Source organism: Heterodontus francisci, chromosome 18 (assembly GCF_036365525.1).
Source record: "Heterodontus francisci isolate sHetFra1 chromosome 18, sHetFra1.hap1, whole genome shotgun sequence".
Classification (NCBI taxonomy): Eukaryota; Metazoa; Chordata; class Chondrichthyes; order Heterodontiformes; family Heterodontidae; genus Heterodontus; species Heterodontus francisci.
This window is the reverse complement of record NC_090388.1, coordinates 87569661-87594692: the sequence shown is the minus strand read 5'-3', so window position 1 is coordinate 87594692 and position 25032 is coordinate 87569661. Positions and strand designations below refer to the sequence as shown.

Here is a 25032-nt window from a genome sequence, read left to right as displayed (position 1 = left end):
TGACAGTGAGTTATTCTCTTGTGACAGTCTCCCCTCTGTGACATTGAGTTATTCTCTTGGGACAGTCTCCCCTCTGTGACAGTGAGTTATTCTCTTGGGACAGTCTCCCCTCTGTGACAGTGAGTTATTCTCTTGTGACAGTCTCCCCTCTGTGACAGTGAGTTATTCTCTTGGGACAGTCTCCCCTCTGTGACAGTGAGTTATTCTCTTGTGACAGTGTCCCCTCTGTGACAGTGAGTTATTCTCTTGTGACAGTCTCCCCTCTGTGACAGTGAGTTATTCTCTTGTGACAGTGTCCCCTCTGTGACAGTGAGTTATTCTCTTGTGACAGTCTCCCCTCTGTGACAGTGAGTTATTCTCTTGTGACAGTCTCCCCTCTGTGACAGTGAGTTATTCTCTTGGGACAGTCTCCCCTCTGTGACAGTGAGTTATTCTCTTGGGACAGTGTCCCCTCTGTGACAGTGAGTTATTCTCTTGTGACAGTCTCCCCTCTGTGACATTGAGTTATTCTCTTGGGACAGTCTCCCCTCTGTGACAGTGAGTTATTCTCTTGTGACAGTCTCCCCTCTGTGACAGTGAGTTATTCTCTTGGGACAGTGTCCCCTCTGTGACAGTGAGTTATTCTCTTGTGACAGTCTCCCCTCTGTGACAGTGAGTTATTCTCTTGGGACAGTCTCCCCTCTGTGACAGTGAGTTATTCTCTTGTGACAGTCTCCCCTCTGTGACAGTGAGTTATTCTCTTGGGACAGTGTCCCCTCTGTGACAGTGAGTTATTCTCTTGTGACAGTGTCCCCTCTGTGACAGTGAGTTATTCTCTTGTGACAGTCTCCCCTCTGTGACAGTGAGTTATTCTCTTGTGACAGTGTCCCCTCTGTGACAGTGAGTTATTCTCTTGTGACAGTGTCCCCTCTGTGACAGTGAGTTATTCTCTTGTGACAGTGTCCCCTCTGTGACAGTGAGTTATTCTCTTGTGACAGTCTCCCCTCTGTGACAGTGAGTTATTCTCTTGTGACAGTGTCCCCTCTGTGACAGTGAGTTATTCTCTTGTGACAGTGTCCCCTCTGTGACAGTGAGTTATTCTCTTGGGACAGTGTCCCCTCTGTGACAGTGAGTTATTCTCTTGTGACAGTGTCCCCTCTGTGACAGTGAGTTATTCTCTTGGGACAGTGTCCCCTCTGTGACAGTGAGTTATTCTCTTGGGACAGTGTGTCCCCTCCTGTGACAGTGTGGCTGGAATTTTATATAGCATCGGAGTTCCCGCCCATCAGCTTAAAAGTCGGGGGCGGGTCTGCCTCCACTGGGCCTTGTGGCCCAGGCCCTTAATTGGCCTTGGGCAGGACTTCTGCCCCTCTGAGACAGGAAGTCCTGCTTCCAAGAGTTTCCGGCCTATCAGAGGGCCGGCAGCTCCTCGGTCCTAGCAGCGTCAGTGGGAGAGAGGCCATTGCTGGGACTACACCCAGCCAGAAGATGACCCTCCTGATTCAGGAGGGCAAGGGGGAAGTGATCCATCGCAAGCGCTTGTGCTACTGGTTGGGCCCTCTATGGGGCACAGGGGGATCAGGAGGGATCCCTCCCACCACCCCCGAGCCTGCTAGGAGGCCACCTGGTAATACCAGTGACAGTGTATTGACAGCACACTTGTGTTGAGAATGTGTTTTCTGACATGGTGCCGTTGATTAATTGAGAGCACTGTCTGTTTCTAATTGGCTGCTTCGTCATACGTTGGCCTTTGAGAATTTCTGAACCACCTGAAATGCCTCATTGGACAGGAAACATGTAGTCAATGGAAACAGTGACAGACAATGCAACAAGAAAAACTGGCCCACCGAGATACACATTGAAGTTTGGAGCTCAGAATGACATTGGTGATGAAGGAGCTGAGACCGGTGTCCAGGTACAAAATGGTAATCTGTGTAACCACTGATCAGATGTACCTGGTGATGGGACTAACCCTCGACATTCCACCATTTCCAGCAAGTCTCATCCTAACCAGAGGTTCAAACAATTGCTGGGCAGATGAGGAACAACACAGCGTCAGTTTTCATTTAATTCAGTAATGTACCACTATGACACAGTATGTGGAACATTCCTCGATACCAATCCAATGCAGCAGCAGGGGGAGAGCCTGGAGCTCTGTCCTAGAACACTTTGTTCAACAGCAGTGTAAAGTCAGCTACTAATGGGCTCAGCAGGAATACTGAGCCCCAACTGGTCAGGGAATCTGTGCTGCTGGGATCGAGACCACTGAACTCCAGCTGGGTCAGGAACACTGTGCTGCTGGGATCGAGTGTACTGAAGCCCAGCTGGTCAGGCAATCTCTGCTGCTGGGATTGAGAGTATGGACCCCAACTGGTCAGAGACTCTGTGCTGCTGGGATCAAGAGTACTGAAACCCAGCTGGTCAAGGACTGTCTGCTACTGGGATCGAGACCACTGAACCCCAGCTGGTCAGGGACTCTGTACTGCTGGGATCGAGATCACAGAACCCGAGCTGGTCAGGGACATATGCTGCTGGGATCGAGACCACTGAATCCCAGCTGGTCAGGGACTCTGTGCTGCTAGGATCGAGAGTACTGACCCCAGCTGGTCAGGGACTATGTGCTACTGGGATCGAGAGTACAGACCTGAGCGGGTCAGGAACTGCTTGCTACTGGGATCGAGTGTACTGAAACCCAGCTGGGTCAGGAATTCTGTGCAGCTGGGATCGAGACCACTGAACCCCAGTTGGTCAGGAACACTGTGCTACTGGCATCAAGACCACTGAAGCCCAGCTGGTCAGGGACTCTGTGCTGCTGGGATCGAGACCACCGAACCCCAGCTGTTTATGAACTCTGTGCTGTTGGGATCGAAACCACTGAAACCCAGCTGGTCAGGGACTGCATGCTACTGGGATCAAGATACTGATCCCAACTGCTGGGGTCACAGTTCAAAAACTCCAGGCTCTGAACTCAACATCACAACTGAGGCCGAATTTCAATGGACAGTGGAGTTACAGGAAAACAGCCCTGTACCCCCTGCACCTCCCCCACCCACCCACCCACACCCACCCACACACACACACATACAGGCCTGCTTCAAAGGAAAGTTCACTTGCACTTGATCCCTGGGCAGGACAGTGATTGACCCCTGGATTGAGTGACCCTGGACAGGTCTAAGATTGATTGACCCCTGGATGGAGTGAGTGACCCTGGGAGGGTCAGAAATTGACCCTGGATGGAGTGAGCAGATATCCTCAAATTATGGTGCCGGAGTGGGCACACAAGCTTCGAGAAAATGGGCAACACGTGTAGGTGACCTGCCCCTAAACTGAGAGGAACAGATTCCACCCCTCAATGAACACACAATCAGCATGGGATTAATGCAGTCACATAAGGGACTGTCATCAGCATGGTCATGCTCCCAAGAACAATACCCAGAGAATGTGGCAATGATTCCTGTGGATCATATGGAGAGATGGTAAAGGTACCTGCTTCCCCACGGAGTGCCTTCTCCACAGCCACGCCTCGCTCCTCCAGCTGACGCTGCTTCTCCTCCACCTGCTCCAGCTGTCGCTGAATGATCTATTGGAGGAAGAGAGTTAAATCAGCTTGTGTAACAGGACAGTGTACCACAGACCCATTACCCATAGGACAGTGTACCACAGACCCATTACCCATAGGACTGTGCACCACAGACCCATTACCCATAGGACAGTGTACCACAGACCCATTACCCCTTAGGACAGTGTACCACAGACCCATTAACCATAGGACAGTGTACCACAGATCCATTACCCATAGGACAGTGTACCACAGACCCATTACCCCTTAGGACAGTATACCACAGATCCATTACCCATAGGACAGTATACCATAGATCCATTACCCATAGGACAGTGTACCACAGACCCATTACCCCTTAGGACAGTATACCACAGATCCATTACCCATAGGACAGTATACCATAGATCCATTACCCATAGGACAGTGTACCACAGACCCATTACCCATAGGACAGTGTACCACAGACCCATTACCCCTTAGGACAGTATACCACAGATCCATTACCCATAGGACAGTGTACCACAGACCCATTACCCCTTAGGACAGTGTACCACAGACCCATTAACCATAGGACAGTGTACCACAGATCCATTACCCATAGGACAGTGTACCACAGACCCATTACCCCTTAGGACAGTATACCATAGATCCATTACCCCTTAGGACAGTGTACCACAGACCCATTAACCATAGGACAGTGTACCACAGATCCATTACCCATAGGACAGTGTACCACAGACCCATTACCCCTTAGGACAGTATACCACAGATCCATTACCCATAGGACAGTGTACCACAGACCCATTACCCCTTAGGACAGTGTACCACAGACCCATTAACCATAGGACAGTGTACCACAGATCCATTACCCATAGGACAGTGTACCACAGACCCATTACCCCTTAGGACAGTATACCATAGATCCATTACCCCTTAGGACAGTGTACCACAGACCCATTAACCATAGGACAGTATACCACAGACCCATTACCCCTTAGGACAGTGTACCACAGACCCATTAACCATAGGACAGTGTACCACAGATCCATTACCCATAGGACAGTGTACCACAGACCCATTACCCCTTAGGACAGTATACCATAGATCCATTACCCCTTAGGACAGTGTACCACAGACCCATTAACCATAGGACAGTGTACCACAGATCCATTACCCATAGGACAGTGTACCACAGACCCATTACCCCTTAGGACAGTATACCACAGATCCATTACCCATAGGACAGTGTACCACAGACCCATTACCCATAGGACAGTATACCATAGATCCATTACCCATAGGACAGTATACCACAGACCCATTACCCCTTAGGACAGTATACCACAGATCCATTACCCATAGGACAGTGTACCACAGACCCATTACCCATAGGACAGTATACCATAGATCCATTACCCATAGGACAGTATACCACAGACCCATTACCCCTTAGGACAGTATACCACAGATCCATTACCCATAGGACAGTGTACCACAGACCCATTACCCCTTAGGACAGTATACCATAGATCCATTACCCATAGGACAGTGTACCACAGACCCATTACCCCTTAGGACAGTATACCATAGATCCATTACCCATAGGACAGTGTACCACAGACCCATTACCCCTTAGGACAGTATACCATAGATCCATTACCCATAGGACAGTGTACCACAGACCCATTACCCCTTAGGACAGTATACCATAGATCCATTACCCATAGGACAGTGTACCACAGACCCATTACCCCTTAGGACAGTATACCATAGATCCATTACCCATAGGACAGTGTACCACAGACCCATTACCCCTTAGGACAGTATACCATAGATCCATTACCCATAGGACTGTGTACCACAGACCCATTAACCATAGGACAGTGTACCACAGACCCATTACCCATAGGACAGTGTACCACAGACCCATTACCCCTTAGGACAGTATACCATAGATCCATTACCCATAGGACTGTGTACCACAGACCCATTACCCCTTAGGACAGTATACCATAGATCCATTACCCATAGGACTGTGTACCACAGACCCATTAACCAGAGGACAGTGTACCACAGACCCATTACCCATAGGACAGTGTACCACAGACCCATTACCCCATAGGACAGTGTGCCACAGACCCATTACCCCTTAGGACAGTATACCATAGATCCATTACCCATAGGACTGTGTACCACAGACCCATTAACCATAGGACAGTGTACCACAGACCCATTACCCATAGGACAGTGTACCACAGACCCATTACCCCTTAGGACAGTGTACCACAGACCCATTACCCCTTAGGACAGTATACCATAGATCCATTACCCATAGGACTGTGTACCACAGACCCATTAACCATAGGACAGTGTACCACAGACCCATTACCCATAGGACAGTGTACCACAGACCCATTACCCATAGGACTGTGTACCACAGACCCATTAACCATAGGACAGTGTACCACAGACCCATTACCCATAGGACAGTGTACCACAGACCCATTAACCATAGGACAGTGTACCACAGACCCATTACCCATAGGACAGTGTACCACAGACCCATTACCCCTTAGGACAGTATACCATAGATCCATTACCCATAGGACTGTGTACCACAGACCCATTAACCATAGGACAGTGTACCACAGACCCATTACCCATAGGACAGTGTACCACAGACCAATTACCCATAGGACAGTGTACCACAGACCCATTAACCATAGGACAGTGTACCACAGACCCATTACCCATAGGACAGTGTACCACAGACCCATTACCCATAGGACAGTGTACCACAGACCCATTACCCCATAGGACAGTATACCACAGACCCATTACCCCTTAGGACAGTATACCATAGATCCATTACCCATAGGACAGTGTACCACAGACCCATTAACCATAGGACAGTGTACCACAGACCCATTACCCATAGGACAGTGTACCACAGACCCATTACCCCTTAGGACAGTATACCACAGACCCATTAACCATAGGACAGTGTACCACAGACCCATTACCCCTTAGGACAGTGTACCACAGACCCATTACCCATAGGACAGTGTACCACAGACCCATTACCCCTTAGGACAGTATACCATAGATCCATTACCCATAGGACTGTGTACCACAGACCCATTAACCATAGGACAGCGTACCACAGACCCATTAACCATAGGACAGTGTACCACAGACCCATTACCCATAGGACAGTGTACCACAGACCCATTACCCCATAGGACAGTGTACCACAGACCCATTACCCCTTAGGACAGTATACCATAGATCCATTGCCCCATAGGGCAGTGTATCACAGACCCATTATTCTATCGGACAGTGTATCACAGACCCATTACCCCATAGGACAGTGTACCACAGACCCATTACCCCATAGGACGTGCACCACGGACCCATTATCCCTCAGGGCAGTGTACCCAGAACCCATTACCCCTCTGTGCAGTGTACCCAGAAACCATTACACCTCAGGGCAGTGTACCATAGACCCCATTACCCCTCAGGGTAGTGTACCCAGAACCCATTACCCCTCAGGGCAGTGTATCCAGAAACCATTACCCCTCAGGGCAGTGTATCCAGAAACCATTACCCCTCAGGGCAGTGTACCCAGAACCCATTACCCCTCTGTGCAGTGTACCCAGAAACCATTACACCTCAGGGCAGTGTACCATAGACCCCATTACCCCTCAGGGTAGTGTACCCAGAACCCATTACCCCTCTGTGCAGTGTACCCAGAAACCATTACCCCTCAGGGAAGTGTACCATAGACCCCATTACCCCTCAGGGCAGTGTACCCAAAAACCATTACCCCTCAGGACAGTGTACCCAGAACCCCCATTACCCCTCAGTGCAGTGTATCATAGACCGGATTACCCCTCAGGGCAGTGTACCAGAGAACCCATTACCCCTCAGGGCAGTGTTCCCAGAAACCATTACCCCTCAGGGCAGTGTACCCAGAACCTGTTACCCCTCAGGGCAGTGTACCATAGAACCCATTACCCCTCAGGGCATTGTACCATAGAACCGATTACTGCTCAGGGCAGTGTTCCCAGAAACCATTACCCCTCAGGGCAGTGTACCCAGAACCTGTTACCCCTCAGGGCAGTGTACCCAGAACCTGTTACCCCTCAGGGCAGTGTACCATAGAACCCATTACCCCTCAGGGCAGTGTACCATAGAACCCATTACCCCTCAGGGCATTGTACCATAGAACCGATTACTGCTCAGGGCAGTGTTCCCAGAAACCATTACCCCTCAGGGCAGTGTACCCAGAACCTGTTACCCCTCAGGGCAGTGTACCATAGAACCCATTACTGCTCAGGGCAGTGTACCCAGAATCCATTACCCCTCAGGGCAGTATACCCTGAACTCATTACCCCTCAGGGCAGTGTATCATAGAACCCGTTACCCCTCAGGGCAGTATTCCCAGAAACCATTACTCCTCAGGGCAGTGTACCCTGAACTCATTACCCCTCAGGGCAGTGTATCATAGAACCCGTTACCCCTCAGGGCAGTATTCCCAGAAACCATTACCCCTCAGGGCAGTGTATCATAGAACCCGTTACCCCTCAGGGCAGTATTCCCAGAAACCATTACTCCTCAGGGCAGTGTATCATAGAACCCGTTACCCCTCAGGGCAGTATTCCCAGAAACCATTACTCCTCAGGGCAGTGTACCCTGAACTCATTACCCCTCAGGGCAGTGTATCATAGAACCCGTTACCCCTCAGGGCAGTGTTCCCAGAAACCATTACCCCTCAGGGCAGTGTACCATGGAATCCATTACTGCTCAGGGCAGTATTCCCAGAAACCATTACTCCTCAGGGCAGTGTACCCTGAACTCATTACCCCTCAGGGCAGTGTTCCCAGAAACTATTACTCCTCAGGGCAGTGTACCCTGAACTCATTACCCCTCAGGGCAGTGTATCATAGAACCCGTTACCCCTCAGGGCAGTGTTCCCAGAAACCATTACCCCTCAGGGCAGTGTACCATGGAATCCATTACTGCTCAGGGGAATGTACCATAGAAGCCATTAATCCTCAAGGCAGTGTTCCCAGAACCCATTATGCCTCAGGGTAGTGTACCGACAAACCATTAACGATCAGGGCAGTGTACCCAGAAACCGATACCCCTTGGGGCAGTGTACCCAGAACCCATTACCTCCGAGTGAGGAACTAGTAGCTGCTAATTGGATCCTTATCAGATTTGGGATGGGAAGATGTTTATCCAGGGCTTTGTAATAGGTGTCAGTTGACAGCCTTTTCCCAGAGATACAGGGTGAGATGTACAGGAAGGGATGGGCTGCTGTGAGATGCAATCTGTTCCTAAGGTCCATACCTGTCATCTTAACTTATCTTTCTGCACCATGCTGCCTGACCTGCTGTGTCCTTCCAGCAGATTATGCACTGATATGTAGCTGTTGACTTCTCATTTCAATCAATCAGTATCAATTAGTTGCAAATATGAGGTGAGGGAATGCCCACTGGTAGAGAGCCTGGGAACAATGGGCTAGATTTTGTGTTGGATTTTTATGCCGGGCCGAAAAGGCAGGGGGCGACCCGCCTCTACTTTTTTGTGACCCCCCCCCCCTCCCCCCCGCCAACCCAGAGCAATCCGCCGGTCTTATAAGATCAAAGTTTTAGGAGGTGGGATACCCATCCCGTTAAAGGCACAGGGTTCCTGCTCCATGAGCTGCCAGCCAATCAGAGTGCTGGCAGCTCGGCAGCATCAGCAGCTTCACTGGGAGCGGTGGCCAATGCCAGGCCTGCAGATGCCTCAGACCCAGGCCCAGCCCTGGAACCCCGGAGAAGAGGTAGGTGAGGCAGGGTCACCGGGGCCAGTCTGAAAGGTCCCAGCGAGGGGGTGGTCATGCATTGCAGGAGGAGGGGGGGGGGGGGGGGGTGTCCCAAGGAGTTGTGGTTCCCAGTGAGGGTCCTCCATGAACCACAAGTTGCCCATGGAAGGGGCCACATCCACCAAGTCCACAGGAGGGCGCCTCATTTTACAAGGCAACCTATCCGTGCGGCGGAGCCCTCCCCACCTCCCCCCCCACCCCGCCGCTGATAAGATCCCAGCAGCAGGAAGAGGCCCTTAATTGGCTGTTAATAGGCAACTTCAGGGCCTCAATTGGCCTCTGGGCAGGAAGGTCACCGTCAGCCTATCCCACCCCCTGGAAGATCACTTGGCCCAGGGCTCTCTGCCCTGCTGCCACCCGCCAGCTGTTGCAATACAATAATCTGTGCCCCGGCCTCAGACCCCACTTCAGGGGGTCTCAGAAAATCCCAGCTGATAGGTCCTATTCCTCCCAAGCATGTTACACTCACTGTTTGTCACATCTCAAATTACTCACTTGCAGTATTTTGCTTTTTGTTGATAAGTGTGAGCGAGGTTGGAGCAGGCCGATTAAACAGGTATATCTATAGTTTATGGAGTCTGCTCCTTCACCTGGGGACATAAGCAGACTGGCACTGCTCACTGTAAAGAAAGCTTCATCCACCTTAGTCCCAGTAGTGGGAGACTCCAATCCATTGTTTACCGACCTGTGCCCTGTGCAGTCTCTTCAGCTCCTCCTGCTTGGCCTGTCTTCGAGCTGCCTTTTGCACCCTCCGAGTCAGCTTGGAGTTGAGCTCCTCCTCAGTGTAGGGTTTCTGAAATGAGAGAGCCAAGTCTTCACCTCTGTTCAATAGCAGCATCCTTTCCAGCTGAACAAGGTAAGAAGATGCAATTACCATGAACCATCCGTATGTTCAGCCCAGTTGGCGATGGTCATTGTCTGCCACTTGTGTGGCATGAATGTTACTTGCCACTTATCAAACCTGAATGTTGTCCAGGTCTTTCTGCATGTGGGTACAGACTACTTCAGTATCTGAGGAGTTGTGAATGGTAACCACAATCATCATGCTCCCCACTAACCTATCACCAAACCTCTCCACAAGCAAGGTACTACCCACAGCGGCCAAAGTTATAACTACGTTGAACTGTAATGCTTAAAGTTCTCCCAGGCTACCCCTGAGAACACTTGGAACATAGAATCAGCAGGTGGCTACTCAGCCCCTCAAGCCTGTTCCACCATTCAATTAGTTTGAATTAGCGGCTGTTTGAGGGTAAATCAACATCTGACATGTAGGAGTCTTTCAAACATCAGTTCATTAGAATCCAGGACCGGCATGTTCCTGTGAGGATGAAGGATAAGTTTGGCAAGTTTCGGGAAGCTTGGATAACGCGGGATATTGTGAGCCGAGTCAAAAAGAAAAAGGAAGCATTCGTAAGGGCTAGAAGGCTGGGAACAGACGAAGCCCTTGAGGAATATAAAGAAAGTAGGAAGGAACTTAAGCAGGGAGTCAGGAGGGCTAAAAGGGTCATAAAAAGTCATTGGCAAACAGGATTAAGGAAAATCCCAAGGCTTTTTATACGTATATAAAGAGCAAGAGGGTAGCCAGGGAAAGGGTTGGCCCACTCAAGGACAGAGAAGGGAATCTACGTGTGGAGCCAGAGGAAATGGGCGAGGTGCTAAATGAGTACTTTGCATCAGTATTCACCAAAGAGAAGGACTTGGTGGATGATGAGTCCAGGGAAGGGAGTGTAGATAGTCTGGGTCATGTCGTTATCAAAAAGGAGGTGGTGTTGGGCGTCTTGAAAAACATTAAGGTAGATAAGTCCACAGGGCCTGATGGGATCTACCCCAGAATACTGAGGGAGGCAAGGGAGGAAATTGCTAGGGCCTTGACAGAAACCTTTGTATCCTCATTGGCTACAGGTGAGGTCCCAGAGGACTGGAGAATAGCCAATGTTGTTCCTTTGTTTAAGAAGGGTAGCAAGGATAATCCAGGAAATTACAGGCCGGTGAGCCTTACGTCAGTGGTAGGGAAATTATTGGAAAGGATTCTTCGGGACAGGATTTACTCCCATTTGGAAACAAATGGACTTATTAGCGAGAGGCAGCATGGTTTTGTGAAGGGGAGGTCGTGTCTCACTAACTTGATGGAGTTTTTTGAGGAAGTGACGAAGATGATTGATGAAGGAAGGGCAGTGGATGTTGTCTACATGGACTTCAGTAAAGCCTTTGACAAGGTCCCTCATGGCAGACTGGTACAAAAGGTGAAGTCACACGGGATCAGAGGTGAGCTGGCAAGATGGATACAGAACTGGCTCAGTCATAGAAGACAGAGGGTAGCAGTAGAAGGGTGCTTTTCTGAATGGAGGGCTGTGACTAGTGGTGTTCCGCAAGAATCAGTGCTGGGAACTTTGCTGTTTGTAGTATATATAAATGATTTGGAGGAAAATGTAGCTGGTCTGATTAGTAAGTTTGTGGACGACACAAAAGTTGGTGAAGTTGCGGACAGTGATGAGGATTGTCAGAGGATACAGCAGGATATCGATCGGTTGGAGACTTGGGCGGAGAAATGGCAGATGGAGTTTAATCTGGACAAATGTGAGGTAATGCATTTTGGAAGGTCTAATACAGGTGGGAAGTATACAGTAAATGGCAGAACCCTTAGGAGTATTGACAGGCAGAGAGATCTGGGCGTACAGGTCCACAGGTCACTGAAAGTGGCAACGCAGGTGGATAAGGTAGTCAAGAAGGCATACAGTATGCTTGCCTTCATTGGTCGGGGCATTGAGTATAAAAATTGGCAAGTCATGCTGCAGCTGTACAGAACCTTAGTTAGGCCACACTTGGAATATTGCGTACAATTCTGGTCGCCACACTACCAGAAGGATGTGGAGGCTTTGGAGAGGGTACAGAAGAGGTTTACCAGGATGTTGCCTGGTTTGGAGGGTATTAGCTGTGAGGAGAGGCTCGATAAACTCGGATTGTTTTCACTGGAACGATGGAGGTGGAGGGGCGACATGATAGAGGTTTACTAAGTTATGAGTGGCATGGACAGAGTGGATAGTCAGAAGCTTTTTCCCAGGGTGGAAGAGTCAGTTACTAGGGGACATAGGTTTAAGGTGCGAGGGGCAAAGTTTAGAAGGGATGTGCGAGGCAAGTTCTTTACACAGAGGGTGGTGAGTGCCTGGAACTTGCTGCCGGGGGAGGTGGTGGAAGCAGGTACGATAGCGACGTTTAAGAGGCATCTTGACAAATACATGAATAGGATGGGAATAGAGGGATACGGACCCCGGAAGTGCAGAAGGTTTTAGTTTAGACAGGCATCATGATCGGCGCAGGCTTGGAGGGCCGAATGGCCTGTTCCTGTGCTGTACCGTTCTTTGTTCTTTACTCTAGTTTATGTCTGATCTGTACCTTAATTCCATTTACCTGCTTTGGTTTCTTTATCCTTAATACCTTCACCTAACAAAAATCAATAATCTCAGTTTGGAAATTTTCAGTTGACCCCCAGTCTCAACAGCTTTTTGCAGGACAGAGTTGCAGATTTTCACTACATTTTGTGTGAAGAAGTGCTTCCTGACATCACCCCTGAAAAGCCTAGCTCTAATATTAATGTTACACACCCTTGTTCCAGAGCGTTTAAACTAAATTGGAAAGGGGATGGGCACCAGCATATAAAAATAGAAGGAGAATAAGGGGCATAAAGGATTGAGAGTGTTGGATAGTACAAGAGAAGGAAGTAGTACAATATTAGACAGGAGCAGATTAAGCAGGACTACAAGGAATACAAAACAGGTTTAAAATGCATCTATATAAAAGCACAAAGTGTGGTGAATAAGATTGGTGATCTACAAACACAAATAGCCATGTGGGAATATGATTTAGTGGCTTAAAAATGATGAGGACTGGGCACTTAATATTCAGGGATTCAAAGTGTTCAGAAAAGATAGGGAAGGAAAAAAGGGAGGTGGGTGGCAGTATTGATTAGGGAAGGGAGGATTTCCTCGAGGGAGCAAAGAAAGAATTCACTTGGTTCGAGTTAAGAAGCAAAACATGTATGATCACACTACTGGGGGTATTCTATAGGCCTCAAAATAGTGAGAGAGAAAGAGAAGAGGAGCAAATCTGCAGGGAAATCCCAGAGATGTGCAAGAACTTTAGAGTAGTGATATTGAGTGACTTTAATTACCCAAATATCAATTGGGATAATGTTAGAGTAAAGGGTAAGTATGTTCTCAATCCAACTAGGAAGGAAGCATTTCATAGTCATTACGGCACAGAAGGAGCCATGTGGCCTATCGGGTCCATGCCAGCTCTCTGTACAGCAATGCAATCCATTCCCCCACTCTATCCCTGCAGCCCTGCAAGTTTACGTCCCTTAAATGCCCATTCAATTTCCTTTTGAAATCATCCATCGTCTCTGCTTCTTCCACCCTCGTGGTGGAATTGGAGGCGATTAATCATTTCCTTCTATTTTTCAATAAAAAGTGCACAATTTTCCATTCATTCCATCCCCCAAAACTAAAGCTGCTCGTTTAACTACTAAAAGGAAATGGCATCATTTCAATATTTACTTGTATTGGATTAATTGATTCCTACTCCAACAAGCAGATACTCGCTTCTCCCACCCAACCCCATAACAATGAACAGACAATACCCAAGCTGATTCCTCCACAAACCCAACTTCAGTAATCATAGCTAGAGAATTGCCTGCAATGGCTTCTCTTACTACTCCTACAGAGTTACCTTTGGTGTTCCCCAAAGATCCATCCTTGGCTCCCTCCTATTTCTCTGCAACATCATTCGAAAACACATCAGTTTCTACATGTGCACCAATAGCACCTAGCTCTACCTCACCTCTGCCTCTAGCAACCTCTCCACTGAATCTGAATTATTAACTGCTTGCCTGACGTCCAGTACTGGATGAGCAGAAATTTCCTCCAATATAAATTTTGGGAAGACTGAAGCCATTGTCTTCAGTCCTCTCTACAACTCCGCTCCCTCACCATTAACTCCATCCCTTCTCCCTGGCAAATGTCTAAGGCTGAAGCAAAGTGTTCGCAACCTCTGTCATATTTGACCCCAAGTTGAGCTTTCGACCACATATCTGTGCTGTCACTAAGACTGCCTATTTCCACCTCCATAACATCACCCAACTCTGCTCCACCTCAGCTCTGCTATTGCTGAAACCTTCATCTATGCCTTTGTTACCCCCAGATTTGACTATTCTAAGGGACTCCTAGCCAACCTCCCACATTCTAACTTCCATAAACATCATCCAAAACTCTGATGCTCATGTCCTAACTCGCACCAAATCCCATTCACCCATCACCCCTGCGCTCACTGACCAACATTGACTGTTAAGCAACACCTCAATTTTAAAATTCTCATCCTTGTTTTCAAATTTCTCCATGGCCTGGCCCATCCTTAGCTCTGTAAATACCTCCAGCACTTCAATCCGAGGAGATATTTGTGCCACATAAGTACCAGGCAATGACCATCTCAACCAAGAGAGAATCTAACCATCTCCCCTTGGCATTCAATGGCATTACCATCACTGAATCCCCCACTATCAACATCCTGGGGGTCACCATTGACCAGAACCTGAACTGGACCAGCCACATAAATGCTGTGGCTACAATAGCAGGACAGAGGCTGGGAATTCGGTGTCGAGTAACTCACCTCCTGAATCTCCAAAGCCTCCCGAAACCTACAAGGCACAGGTCAGGAGTGTGATAGAATACTCTCCACTTGCCTGGATGGGTGCAGCTCCAATAACACTCAAGAAGCTCGACACCATCCAGGAAAAAGCAGCCGCTTGATTGACACCCCGTCCACTACTTTAAATATTCACTCCCCCGCATCACCAATGCACAGTGGCAGCAGTGTGTACCATCTACAAGATGGACTACAGCAACTCATCACGCCTCCTTCGACAGCACCTTCCAAACCCATGACCTCTACCCTACTAGAAGGGCAACAGTTGCATGGAAATACCACCACCTGCAAGTTCCCCTCCAAGCTACACACCATCCTGACTTGGAACTATATCACCGTTCCTTCACTGTGGCTGGGTCAAAACCCTGGAACTCCCTAACTGCACTGTTGGTGTATCTACACCCCAAAGATTGCAGTGGTTCAAGAAGGTGACTCACCACCACCTTTTCAAGGGCAATTAGGAATGGGCAATAGTTTAGTTTAGAGATACAGCACTGAAACAGGCCCTTCGGCCCACCGAGTCTGTGCCGACCATCAACCACCCATTTTATACTAATGCTACACTAATTCCACATTCCTACCACATCCCCACCTGTCCCTATATTTCCCTACCACCTACCTACCTAGGGGCAATTCATAATGGCCAATTTACCTATCAACCTGCAAGTCTTTGGCATGTGGGAGGAAACCGGAGCACCCGGAGGAAACCCACGCAGACACAGGGAGAACTTGCAAACTCCACACAGGCAGTACCCAGAAATGCTGACTTTGCCATTGACACCCACATTCCATGAACAAATTACAAAAAAAGGCAGTTCCAACTGTGAACATATTTGAAGCTCAGGAATAATCAGATGGCTATGATTTCACTGTCACGCTATTGGAGACAGACGTAGATTTAAACTGCTTGTTAACAAAGAACAAAAGACAGGACCACAGGATGTCCCCGAGCAGTTTACAGCTGATGAAATATCTTTTCTGAAGTGTAGTTGCTGTTGTAATGTAGAAAACACAGCAACCAATTTGCACATAGTCAGATCCCACAAACAAGCAATGCAATGTTGTGATGTTGATTGAGGGACAAATATTGACCAGGACACCTCTCCTGCTCTGCTTTGAAATAGTGCCATGAGATCTTTTTGCCCAAAGGTAGCCTTAATTTAAGGTTTCACCTAGAAGATGGCATCTCCAACAGTGCAGCACTCCCTCAGCACTGGACTGCAGTTGTCAGTTTTGATCTTTGCATTTAAGTCCTGGAGTGGAGCTTGAACTCACAACTTTCTGACTCAGAGAAGAATGTTACCAACCGAGCCACAAGCAACACAAAGGGCATTTCATAAAGAAAATATAATCTGTGTAACAATCCGCAGCTCAGTCCATGGATTGTTCATGTCTGTCACAATGGTGTGCTGCCTCTTGCTCACTGCCATCTGCTATTGTTTATCTATTGCTGAGTGTCACGGCAGCTAGCAGACACACATTCTACATGCACTCTACCTTGCTTGTATACGATCTCCTGAACGCCAGAGCATGGGGAATATAGACAGACTTAAGAAGGAAAAAAACACAGCAACTTAGAACAGCTCACCAATGAACAGAATCAAAGCACAGCACATTCCAATCACAGTAACTAGCCACACTAAATTGACACTAACCAGTCACACTATGTCACACACTAACTAGCCACACTAAATCAACACTAACCAGTCACACTATGTCACATACAGTTCTGGGCACCAGATGTGATTGAACTGGAGAGGGTGCAGAGGAGATTCACCAGGATGTTGCCTGTGCTGGAGTATTTCAGCTATGAAGAGAGACTGGATAGGCTATTTTCCTGAGGGGGGACCTAATTGAGGGATACAAAATTATGAGGGGCATTGATAGGATAGATAGGAAGAAACTTTTTCCCTTAGCAGATGGATCAATAACCAAGGGGCATAGATTTAAGGTAAGGGGTAGGAGGTTTAGAGGGGATTTGAGGAAAGAAAATTTAATCCAGAGGGTGGTTGGAATCTGGAACGCACGGCCTGAAGAGGTGGTGGAGGCAGGAACCCTCACAACGTTTAAGAAGTATTTAGTTGAGCACTTGAAACGCCATAGCCTATAAGGCTATGGGCCAAGTGCTGATAAATGGGATTAGAATAGATAGGTGCTTGATGGCTGGTATGGACACGATGGGGCGAAGGGCCTGTTTCTGTTCTGCATAACTCTATGGCTCTATGACTAACTAGCCACACTAAATTGACATTAACCAGTCACATTATATTACACATGAACTAGCCACACTATATTGACACTAATCAACCACACACTACAACACATTAGCCAACTACACTTTATCACAGACATAGTAATTACATCACATTGTACACTAACCAACCACACTATATCGCACACTAACTAATCACATTCTACAGGCATTGGAGCCAACTACACCACGGTCAGTATACAAACTAACCATACATTTATGCACTAATAACACCACAATATAAGCTCACCAACTAACCACACCATACCTCCCCACTAGTCTGGATAGGTGCAGCTTCAACAACACTCACAAAACTTGACAGCAATCAGGGTAAAGCAGCTGACTTGATTGGCACCCCATCTACAAACATTCACTCCCTCCACCACCGACGCACAGTGGCAGCAGTGTGTACCATCTACAAGATGCACTGCAGCAATGCACTAAGGCTCCTTAGACAGCACCTTTCAAACCCGTGACCTCTACCAACTAGAAGGACAAGGGCGGCAGATGTAGGGGAACACCACCACCAGCAAGTTCCCCTCCAAGTCACACACCATCCTGACTTGGAACTATATCACCGTTCCTTCACTGTCACTGGGTCAAAATCCTGGAACTCCCTTCCTAACAGATTGGTGGTGTACCTGCAACCCAAGGATTGCAGCGGTTCAAGAAGACAGCTCATCACCACCTTCTCAAGGGCAATTAGTCATGGGCAATAAATGCTGGCCTAGCCACCGACGCCCACATCCCATGAAAGAATATCTTTAAAAAAACGCTCAGTACATGAACATATATTTGCACACTAACCAATCAACAACAACAACACCTTATATTTATACAGCACATTTAATGTAATAAAAACTTCCCAATGGGCATTATAAAACAAAATATGACACTGAGCCACAGAGAGAGATTGTCGGATAGATGAGCAAAAGTTTAATCAAAGAGCATCTTAAACTAGAGTGAGGTGGAGAGTCGGAGAAGTTTAGGCAAGGAATTCCAGAGCTTGGGGCCTAGGTAGCTGAAAGCATGGTCGCCATTGGTGGAGCGATTAAAATCAGAGATGCTCCAAAGGCCAGAATTAAAGGAGCACAGATATCATGGAGGGTTGTGGAGCTGGAGGAGATTACAGAGATAGGAAGGGATGAGGCCATGGAGGGATTTGAAAACAAGGATGAGAATTTTTAAATCAGACGTTACCATACTGGGAGCCGATGTAGGTCAGCGAGCACAGGGGTGAAAGGGGAACGGGACTTGGTGTGAGTTAATGGAGGTCAGTGAGTACAGGAGTGATAGGGAACGGGACTTGGTGTGAGTAATTGTAGGTCAGTGAGTACAGGGGTGATAGGGAACGGGACTTGGTGTGAGTAATTGTAGGTCAGTGAGTACAGGGGGGTGATAGGGAACGGGACTTGGTGTGAGTTAATGTGGTCAGTGAATACAGGGGTGATAGGGGAACGGGACTTGGTGTGAGTTAATGTACGTCAGCGAGCACAGGGGTGAAAGGGGAACGGGACTTGGTGTGAGTTAATGGAGGTCAGTGAGTACAGGAGTGATAGGGAACGGGACTTGGTGTGAGTAATTGTAGGTCAGTGAGTACAGGGGGGTGATAGGGAACGGGACTTGGTGTGTGTTAATGTAGGTCAGTGAGTACAGGGGTGATAGGGAACGGGACTTGGTGTGAGTTATTGTAGGTCAGTGAGTACAGGGGTGATAGGGAACGGGACTTGGTGTGAGTAATTGTAGGTCAGTGAGTACAGGGGGGTGATAGGGAACGGGACTTGGTGTGAGTTAATGTGGTCAGTGAATACAGGGGTGATAGGGGAACGGGACTTGGTGTGAGTTAATGTACGTCAGCGAGCACAGGGGTGAAAGGGGAACGGGACTTGGTGTGAGTTAATGGAGGTCAGTGAGTACAGGAGTGATAGGGAACGGGACTTGGTGTGAGTAATTGTAGGTCAGTGAGTACAGGGGGGTGATAGGGAACGGGACTTGGTGTGAGTTAGTGTAGGTCAGTGAGTACAGGGGTGATAGGGAACGGGACTTGGTGTGTGTTAATGTAGGTCAGTGAGTACAGGGGTGAAAGGGGAACGGGACTTGGTGTGTGTTAGTGTAGGTCAGTGAGTACAGGGGTGATAGGGAACGGGACTTGGTGTGTGTTAATGTAGGTCAGTGAGTACAGGGGTGATAGGGAACGGGACTTGGTGTGAGTTATTGTAGGTCAGTGAGTACAGGGGTGATAGGGGAACGGGACTTGGTGTGTGTTAATGTAGGTCAGTGAATACTGGGGGTGATAGGGGAATGGGACTTGGTGTGAGTTAATGTAGGTCAGTGGGCACAGGGGTGACGGGAACGGGACTTGGTGTGTGTTAATGTAGGTCAGTGAGTACAGGGGTGATAGGGGAACGGGACTTGGTGTGTGTTAATGTAGGTCAGTGAGTACAGGGGTGATAGGGAACGGGACTTGGTGTGTGTTAATGTAGGTCAGTGAGTACAGGGGTGATAGGGGAACGGGACTCGGTGTGAGTTAATGTAGGTCAGTGAGTACAGGGGTGATAGGGGAACGGGACTTGGTGTGTGTTAATGTAGGTCAGTGATTACAGGGGGTGATAGGGGAACGGGACTTGGTGTGAGTTAATGTAGGTCAGTGAATACAGGGGTGATAGGGGAACGGGACTCGGTGTGAGTTAATGTAGGTCAGTGAGTACAGGGGTGATAGGGGAATGGGACTCGGTGCAAGTTATTGTACGTCAGTGAGTACAGGGGGGACAGGGGAATGGGACTTGGTGTGAGTTAATGTAGGTCAGTGAGTACAGGGGTGATAGAGGAATGGGACTTGTGCGAGTTAAGACACAAGCAGCAGAGTTTTGGATGACCTCAAGTTTACAGAGAGTAGAATGTGGGAGACCAGTCAGGAGTACATTGGAATAGTCAAGTCTAGAGGTAATGAAAGCATGAATGAGGGTTTCAGCAGCAGATGAGCTGAGGTGGTCGTGGTGGTGGGAGTAGTAGTGAGGGGGTGGAGTCAGGCAATGTTATGGAGATGGAGATAGGCAGCCTTAGCGATGGTGCAGATTTGTGACCAGATACTCATGTCAAGGTCAAATATGACACCAATGTTTAAAAAAGTCTGGTTCAGCCTCAGTAGCCAGGAAGAAAGATGGAGTTGGTAGCTTGGGAACAGAGTTTGTCATGTGGATTGAAAACAATGGCTTCTCTCTGCCCAATATTTAGTCAGAGGAAGTTACTGCTCACCTCATGCTGCATATTGGACAAGCAGTCTGATAATTTAACAATAGTGGAGGAATCAAGAGAGCTGGTGGTGAGGTAGAGCTGGGAGTCATCAGCGAATCTGTGAAAATTGCTGCTGTGTATTTGGATGATGTCACCGAGAGGCAGCATGCAGATGAGAAATAGGAAGGGGCTAAGGATATATCCTTCAGAACACCAGAGGTAACAGTGCAGGAGTGGGAAGAGAAGATATTGGGTACACTGGGTAGATAAGGATGAAACCAGGTGAGAGCAGTCCCACACAACTAGACGACAGTGGAGAGGTGTTGAAGAAGGATGGTGTGGTCAACTATGTCAAGGTTACAGACAAGTCAAGGAGGATGAGGAGGGATAGTTTACCTTTGTCACAGCCCCATTGGATGTCATTTGTGACTTTAATAAGAGCTGTACCGGGGTAGACATAGGCAGAAAGAGGGATGAGGTCCTGCAGGCAGATTTTCGGGATCTAGGAAAGAAACTGGCAACTAGAACCTCAAAGGTAGTAATCTCCAGATTACTCCCAGTGCCACGCGCAATTGAGTACAGACATAGGAGGATAGAACAGATGAACGCATGGCTGAAGAGATGATGCAGGAGGGAGAGCTTTAGATTCCTGGGACAATGGGATTGGTTTGGGGGAGATGGAACCTGTACAGGTTGCATCTGAACAGAGCTGGGAGTAATGTCCTTGAGGGGCAATTTGCTAGTGCTATTGGGGAAGGTTAAACTAACTTGGCAAGGGTGTGGGAACAAGGAGGTAATATTAGAGAGGAAAACTAAAGTGCAGAGAGAATTGGGAGAGACAGATAGCACTAGAATAGGAAATAGTAAGGCATTAGGTGGGGTCAGAGTAAGAGAGAATGTAATAAGGACTAAATTTGGTTTACAGTGAATATATCTGAATGCGTGCAATGTGGTAAATAAGGTTGGTGAGCTGCAGGCACAGATAACTATGTGGGAATATGAAGTTGTGGTGACAACGGAGACCTGGCTCAGAAAAGGGCAGGACTGGGTACTAAATATTCCTGGACACAAGGTGTTCAGAAAAGATAGGGAAGGAAAGAAAGGAGGAGGGGTAGCAGTGTTCATTAAGTAGAACATTATAGTGCTGGAGAGAGAGGATGTCCTAGTGGGGCCAATTGCAGCATCTATTTGGTTCAAACTAAGAAACAATAGAGGTACCATTACATTTCTGGGTGTATTCTATAGGCCACCAATTAGTGGGAAAGATATAGAGAAACATATTTGCAAGGAAATTACAGAGAGATGCAAAAATTATAGAGTAGTTATAATGGGGAATTTATCCTAATATAAACTGGGATAGTAATAGTGTAAAGAGCAGAGTGAGGCAAGAGTTTCTAGAATGTGCTCTGGAGAATTTTCTACATCAGTATGTTTTCAGTCCAATGAGGAAGGAGGCACTGCTGGATCTGGTTCTGGGGAATGAGGTGGGTAAACTGGATCAAGTATCAGTCAGGGAACATTTAGGGACCAGTGACCACAGTATCATAAGGTTTAGGTTGGCTATGGAAAAGGACAATGAGCAATCCAGAGTAAAAATAATTAATTGGAGGAGGGCCAATTTCAATGGGGTAAGAACAGATCTGGCCCAGGTAAACTGGACTCAAAGACTGGCAGGCAAAACTGTAACAGAACAATGGGCTGCCTTTAAAGAGGAGACGTTTCAGGTACAGTCAAGATACATTCCTACAATGGGGAAAGGTAGGGCAAACAAATCCAGAGCTCCCTGGAGGATGAAAGTGATAGAGAATAAGATGAAGCTGAAAAAGGGTGCGTATGACAGATGTCAGGTGGATAATACAACTGACAACCAGGCAAAATATAGAAGGTTCAAAGGAGAAATGAAAAAACAAATAATAGAAGCAAAGAGAGAATATGAGAAGAGACTGGCAGCCAACATAAAAGGGAATCCAAAAGTCTTCTATAGGCATATGAACAGTAAAAGGGTGGCAAAAGGAGTAGTGGGGCCAATTAGAGACCTAACAGGGGATTTACACATGGAGGTAGAGGGCGTGGCTGAGGTATTCAATGAGTACTTTGCATCCGTCTTTACCAAGGAAGAAGATGCTGCCGATGTCATAGTGAAAGAGGAAATAGTTGAGACACTGGATGGGCGAAAAATTAATAAAGAGTAGGCTGACTGTAAAGTTGATAAGTCACCAGGACTGGATAAGATACATCCAAGGATACTGAGGGAGTATTGCTGAAAAAAGAGACATGCTGTCGAAGCTGGAATGGTCATTCTTAAAAAGCGTAATTATAGTGACAAAATGCATGTCATTCTTAAAGACAGGTCCAAATTCGTATGCATTAGACCCGCGCCAGGCATGACAGCACATCCCTGCTCGGATGCAATTTGCAAAAATGTCTGTCAGACTTGTGTAACAAGCTGCCTTGTGGCGAATTTGATGGGATTCATCCTCATGGATCACTGCGTCCATGTAGGTACGGGTTGCTCATGACACACAAGAGTGATGTACCATTACGTCCTATCTTATCTATGATTGGTTCTGCACAACATGAATTGGCCAAATGGTTGAGTGTTGGCAGAACCAGTTCTGAGTGAGTTTTCCACATACACGGTGAAGGAATCCTTTACCTTTGCAAAGACTACAAATGACCTACATAATCGATGACAATGTTGTATCTAACTGCTGGTTCAACATTGCAAGCCTATTCACTAACATGCTGCTCAAGGAAGCCATCGACATTTGTGCTGTCATTATATCATGGCAATCTAGACACACCACCATTTTCTGAATCTGTAGTCATTGAACTTATGAACTTAGCAACTCGCGTGATTGAGTTCAGCTTTAATGACACCATGTATGCCCAAATAAATGGTGTTGCCATGGGATCCTCTCTAGGCCCAGCTCTCACTAACATTTTCATCAGTTTCCACAAGAAATGTGTTTTCGTTGGAATGACCCCTAACCTCTTACCCCTTACATTTTTCAGATACATAGATGCTATATTTGAATCTGCAGCTACATGTAAGAATTTCCTTACACACTTCAATGCGCTCAAATTCACCTCTGAAATGGAGCAGTCCAACGAGCTCCCTTTCCTCGATATGCTGGTGAAGAAATCCACTAATGGCTTCTCTACTAATGTCTACCACAAGCCTACCTTCACTGCTCAATATACGCATTGGGATTCCTACAGCTCCACACAATGTAAGATTGGCCTTATTGGCAAATAGGGCCCGAGCATTTTGCTCACTGCGCAAGCTTGATGCTGAAGTAAGGTGCATCGAAACTATCCTGCAGGGGAATGGCTACCCCGATCAGATCATTGCTGGCTGTGTATCATGCATACTCACAAATGGGCCTAAGGCCTCCATTTTCAATCCTGAAAAGTGCCCTGTCTACCTCAAACTACCATGGAAGGGTAAGGTATCTCAAAAATTGGAACAACAGGTGTAGCTAGCTATTTCATGCTGTGATTACACAGTAGCAATGTGAGTGGTATTTTCCACTAACAGGGTGCAGGATGCTGCCGTCATGCCAAAAGGACATTCTGACTACCACACAAATGAGTAATGTGGTATATGAATTTCACTGCTGGTGCGATGCCAGGTACGTAGGCCATACGTCTCAACGACTGGCGGATCATATCAGATAGCATGTCCCTTCAGCAGTTTACAATAGGCAGAGTATTGACTGTACCAACCAGCCCCTGCTTGCAAATCTTAGAACATAATGTCTAACGTTAAGATGTGATTCCGCGATTGGTCAGCACTTGTTGATCAATCTTGAGTGTGCTAAGAATTACACTAACAACCAATTTAAGATTATCAGTCAGGCTTACAATGTGGCTCACGTACACTTGTTAGAAGCTGCATATATTCAAATGGAGGGACCTGTCCTCGACAAGGACAAGGAACATGTCCAGGTGTGCGCCATTTTTGAATTAAACAAAAGCATGGAGGACAATAGTTTCCTGGTGCATTCCCCATGGCAACGCCTCGACCAGTCAGAATTGAATTGCCAACCAATCAGCACCCTTTTCTCATACAGTTTCAGTTGTTGCTCCCTTTGAAATTTGGCATTCGTGCATATGTCCTGATGAGTGCAACATGAAAAGCTTTGACAGCCTCTCTCTTTTCTCAGCAATACTCAAGTTCTGTACTATGATTATTTGGATACTGAGGGAAGTGAGGGTGGAAATTGCGGAGGCAATGGCCATAATATTCCAATTCTCCTTAGATACAGGGCTGGTGCCAGAGGCCTGGAGAACTGCAAATGTTACATCCATGTTCAAAAATGGGGTAAGGATAAACCTAGCAACAACAGGCCAGTCAGTTTAACCTCAGGAGTGGGCAAGCTTTCAGAAATGATAATTCGGGACAAAATTAACAGTTTGCAGATGACACAAAGA

General features: G+C 47.4%; 1 protein-coding gene across 6 annotated transcripts in view; it reads right to left on the bottom strand.

The window, feature by feature from the left end:
- The window catches only part of LOC137379759 (protein-methionine sulfoxide oxidase mical3a-like), a 1360716-nt gene that overhangs the window by 76769 nt on the left and 1258915 nt on the right, over positions 1-25032 (bottom strand). For all 6 annotated transcript variants that reach the window (XM_068051091.1, XM_068051094.1, XM_068051095.1 and 3 more), the window contains 2 exons: positions 10099-10206; positions 3466-3559 (listed from right to left, as the gene is read on the bottom strand). In XM_068051091.1, coding sequence (XP_067907192.1) covers positions 3466-3559; positions 10099-10206 — 202 coding nt within the window. The remainder of the gene's footprint in view (positions 1-3465; positions 3560-10098; positions 10207-25032) is intronic.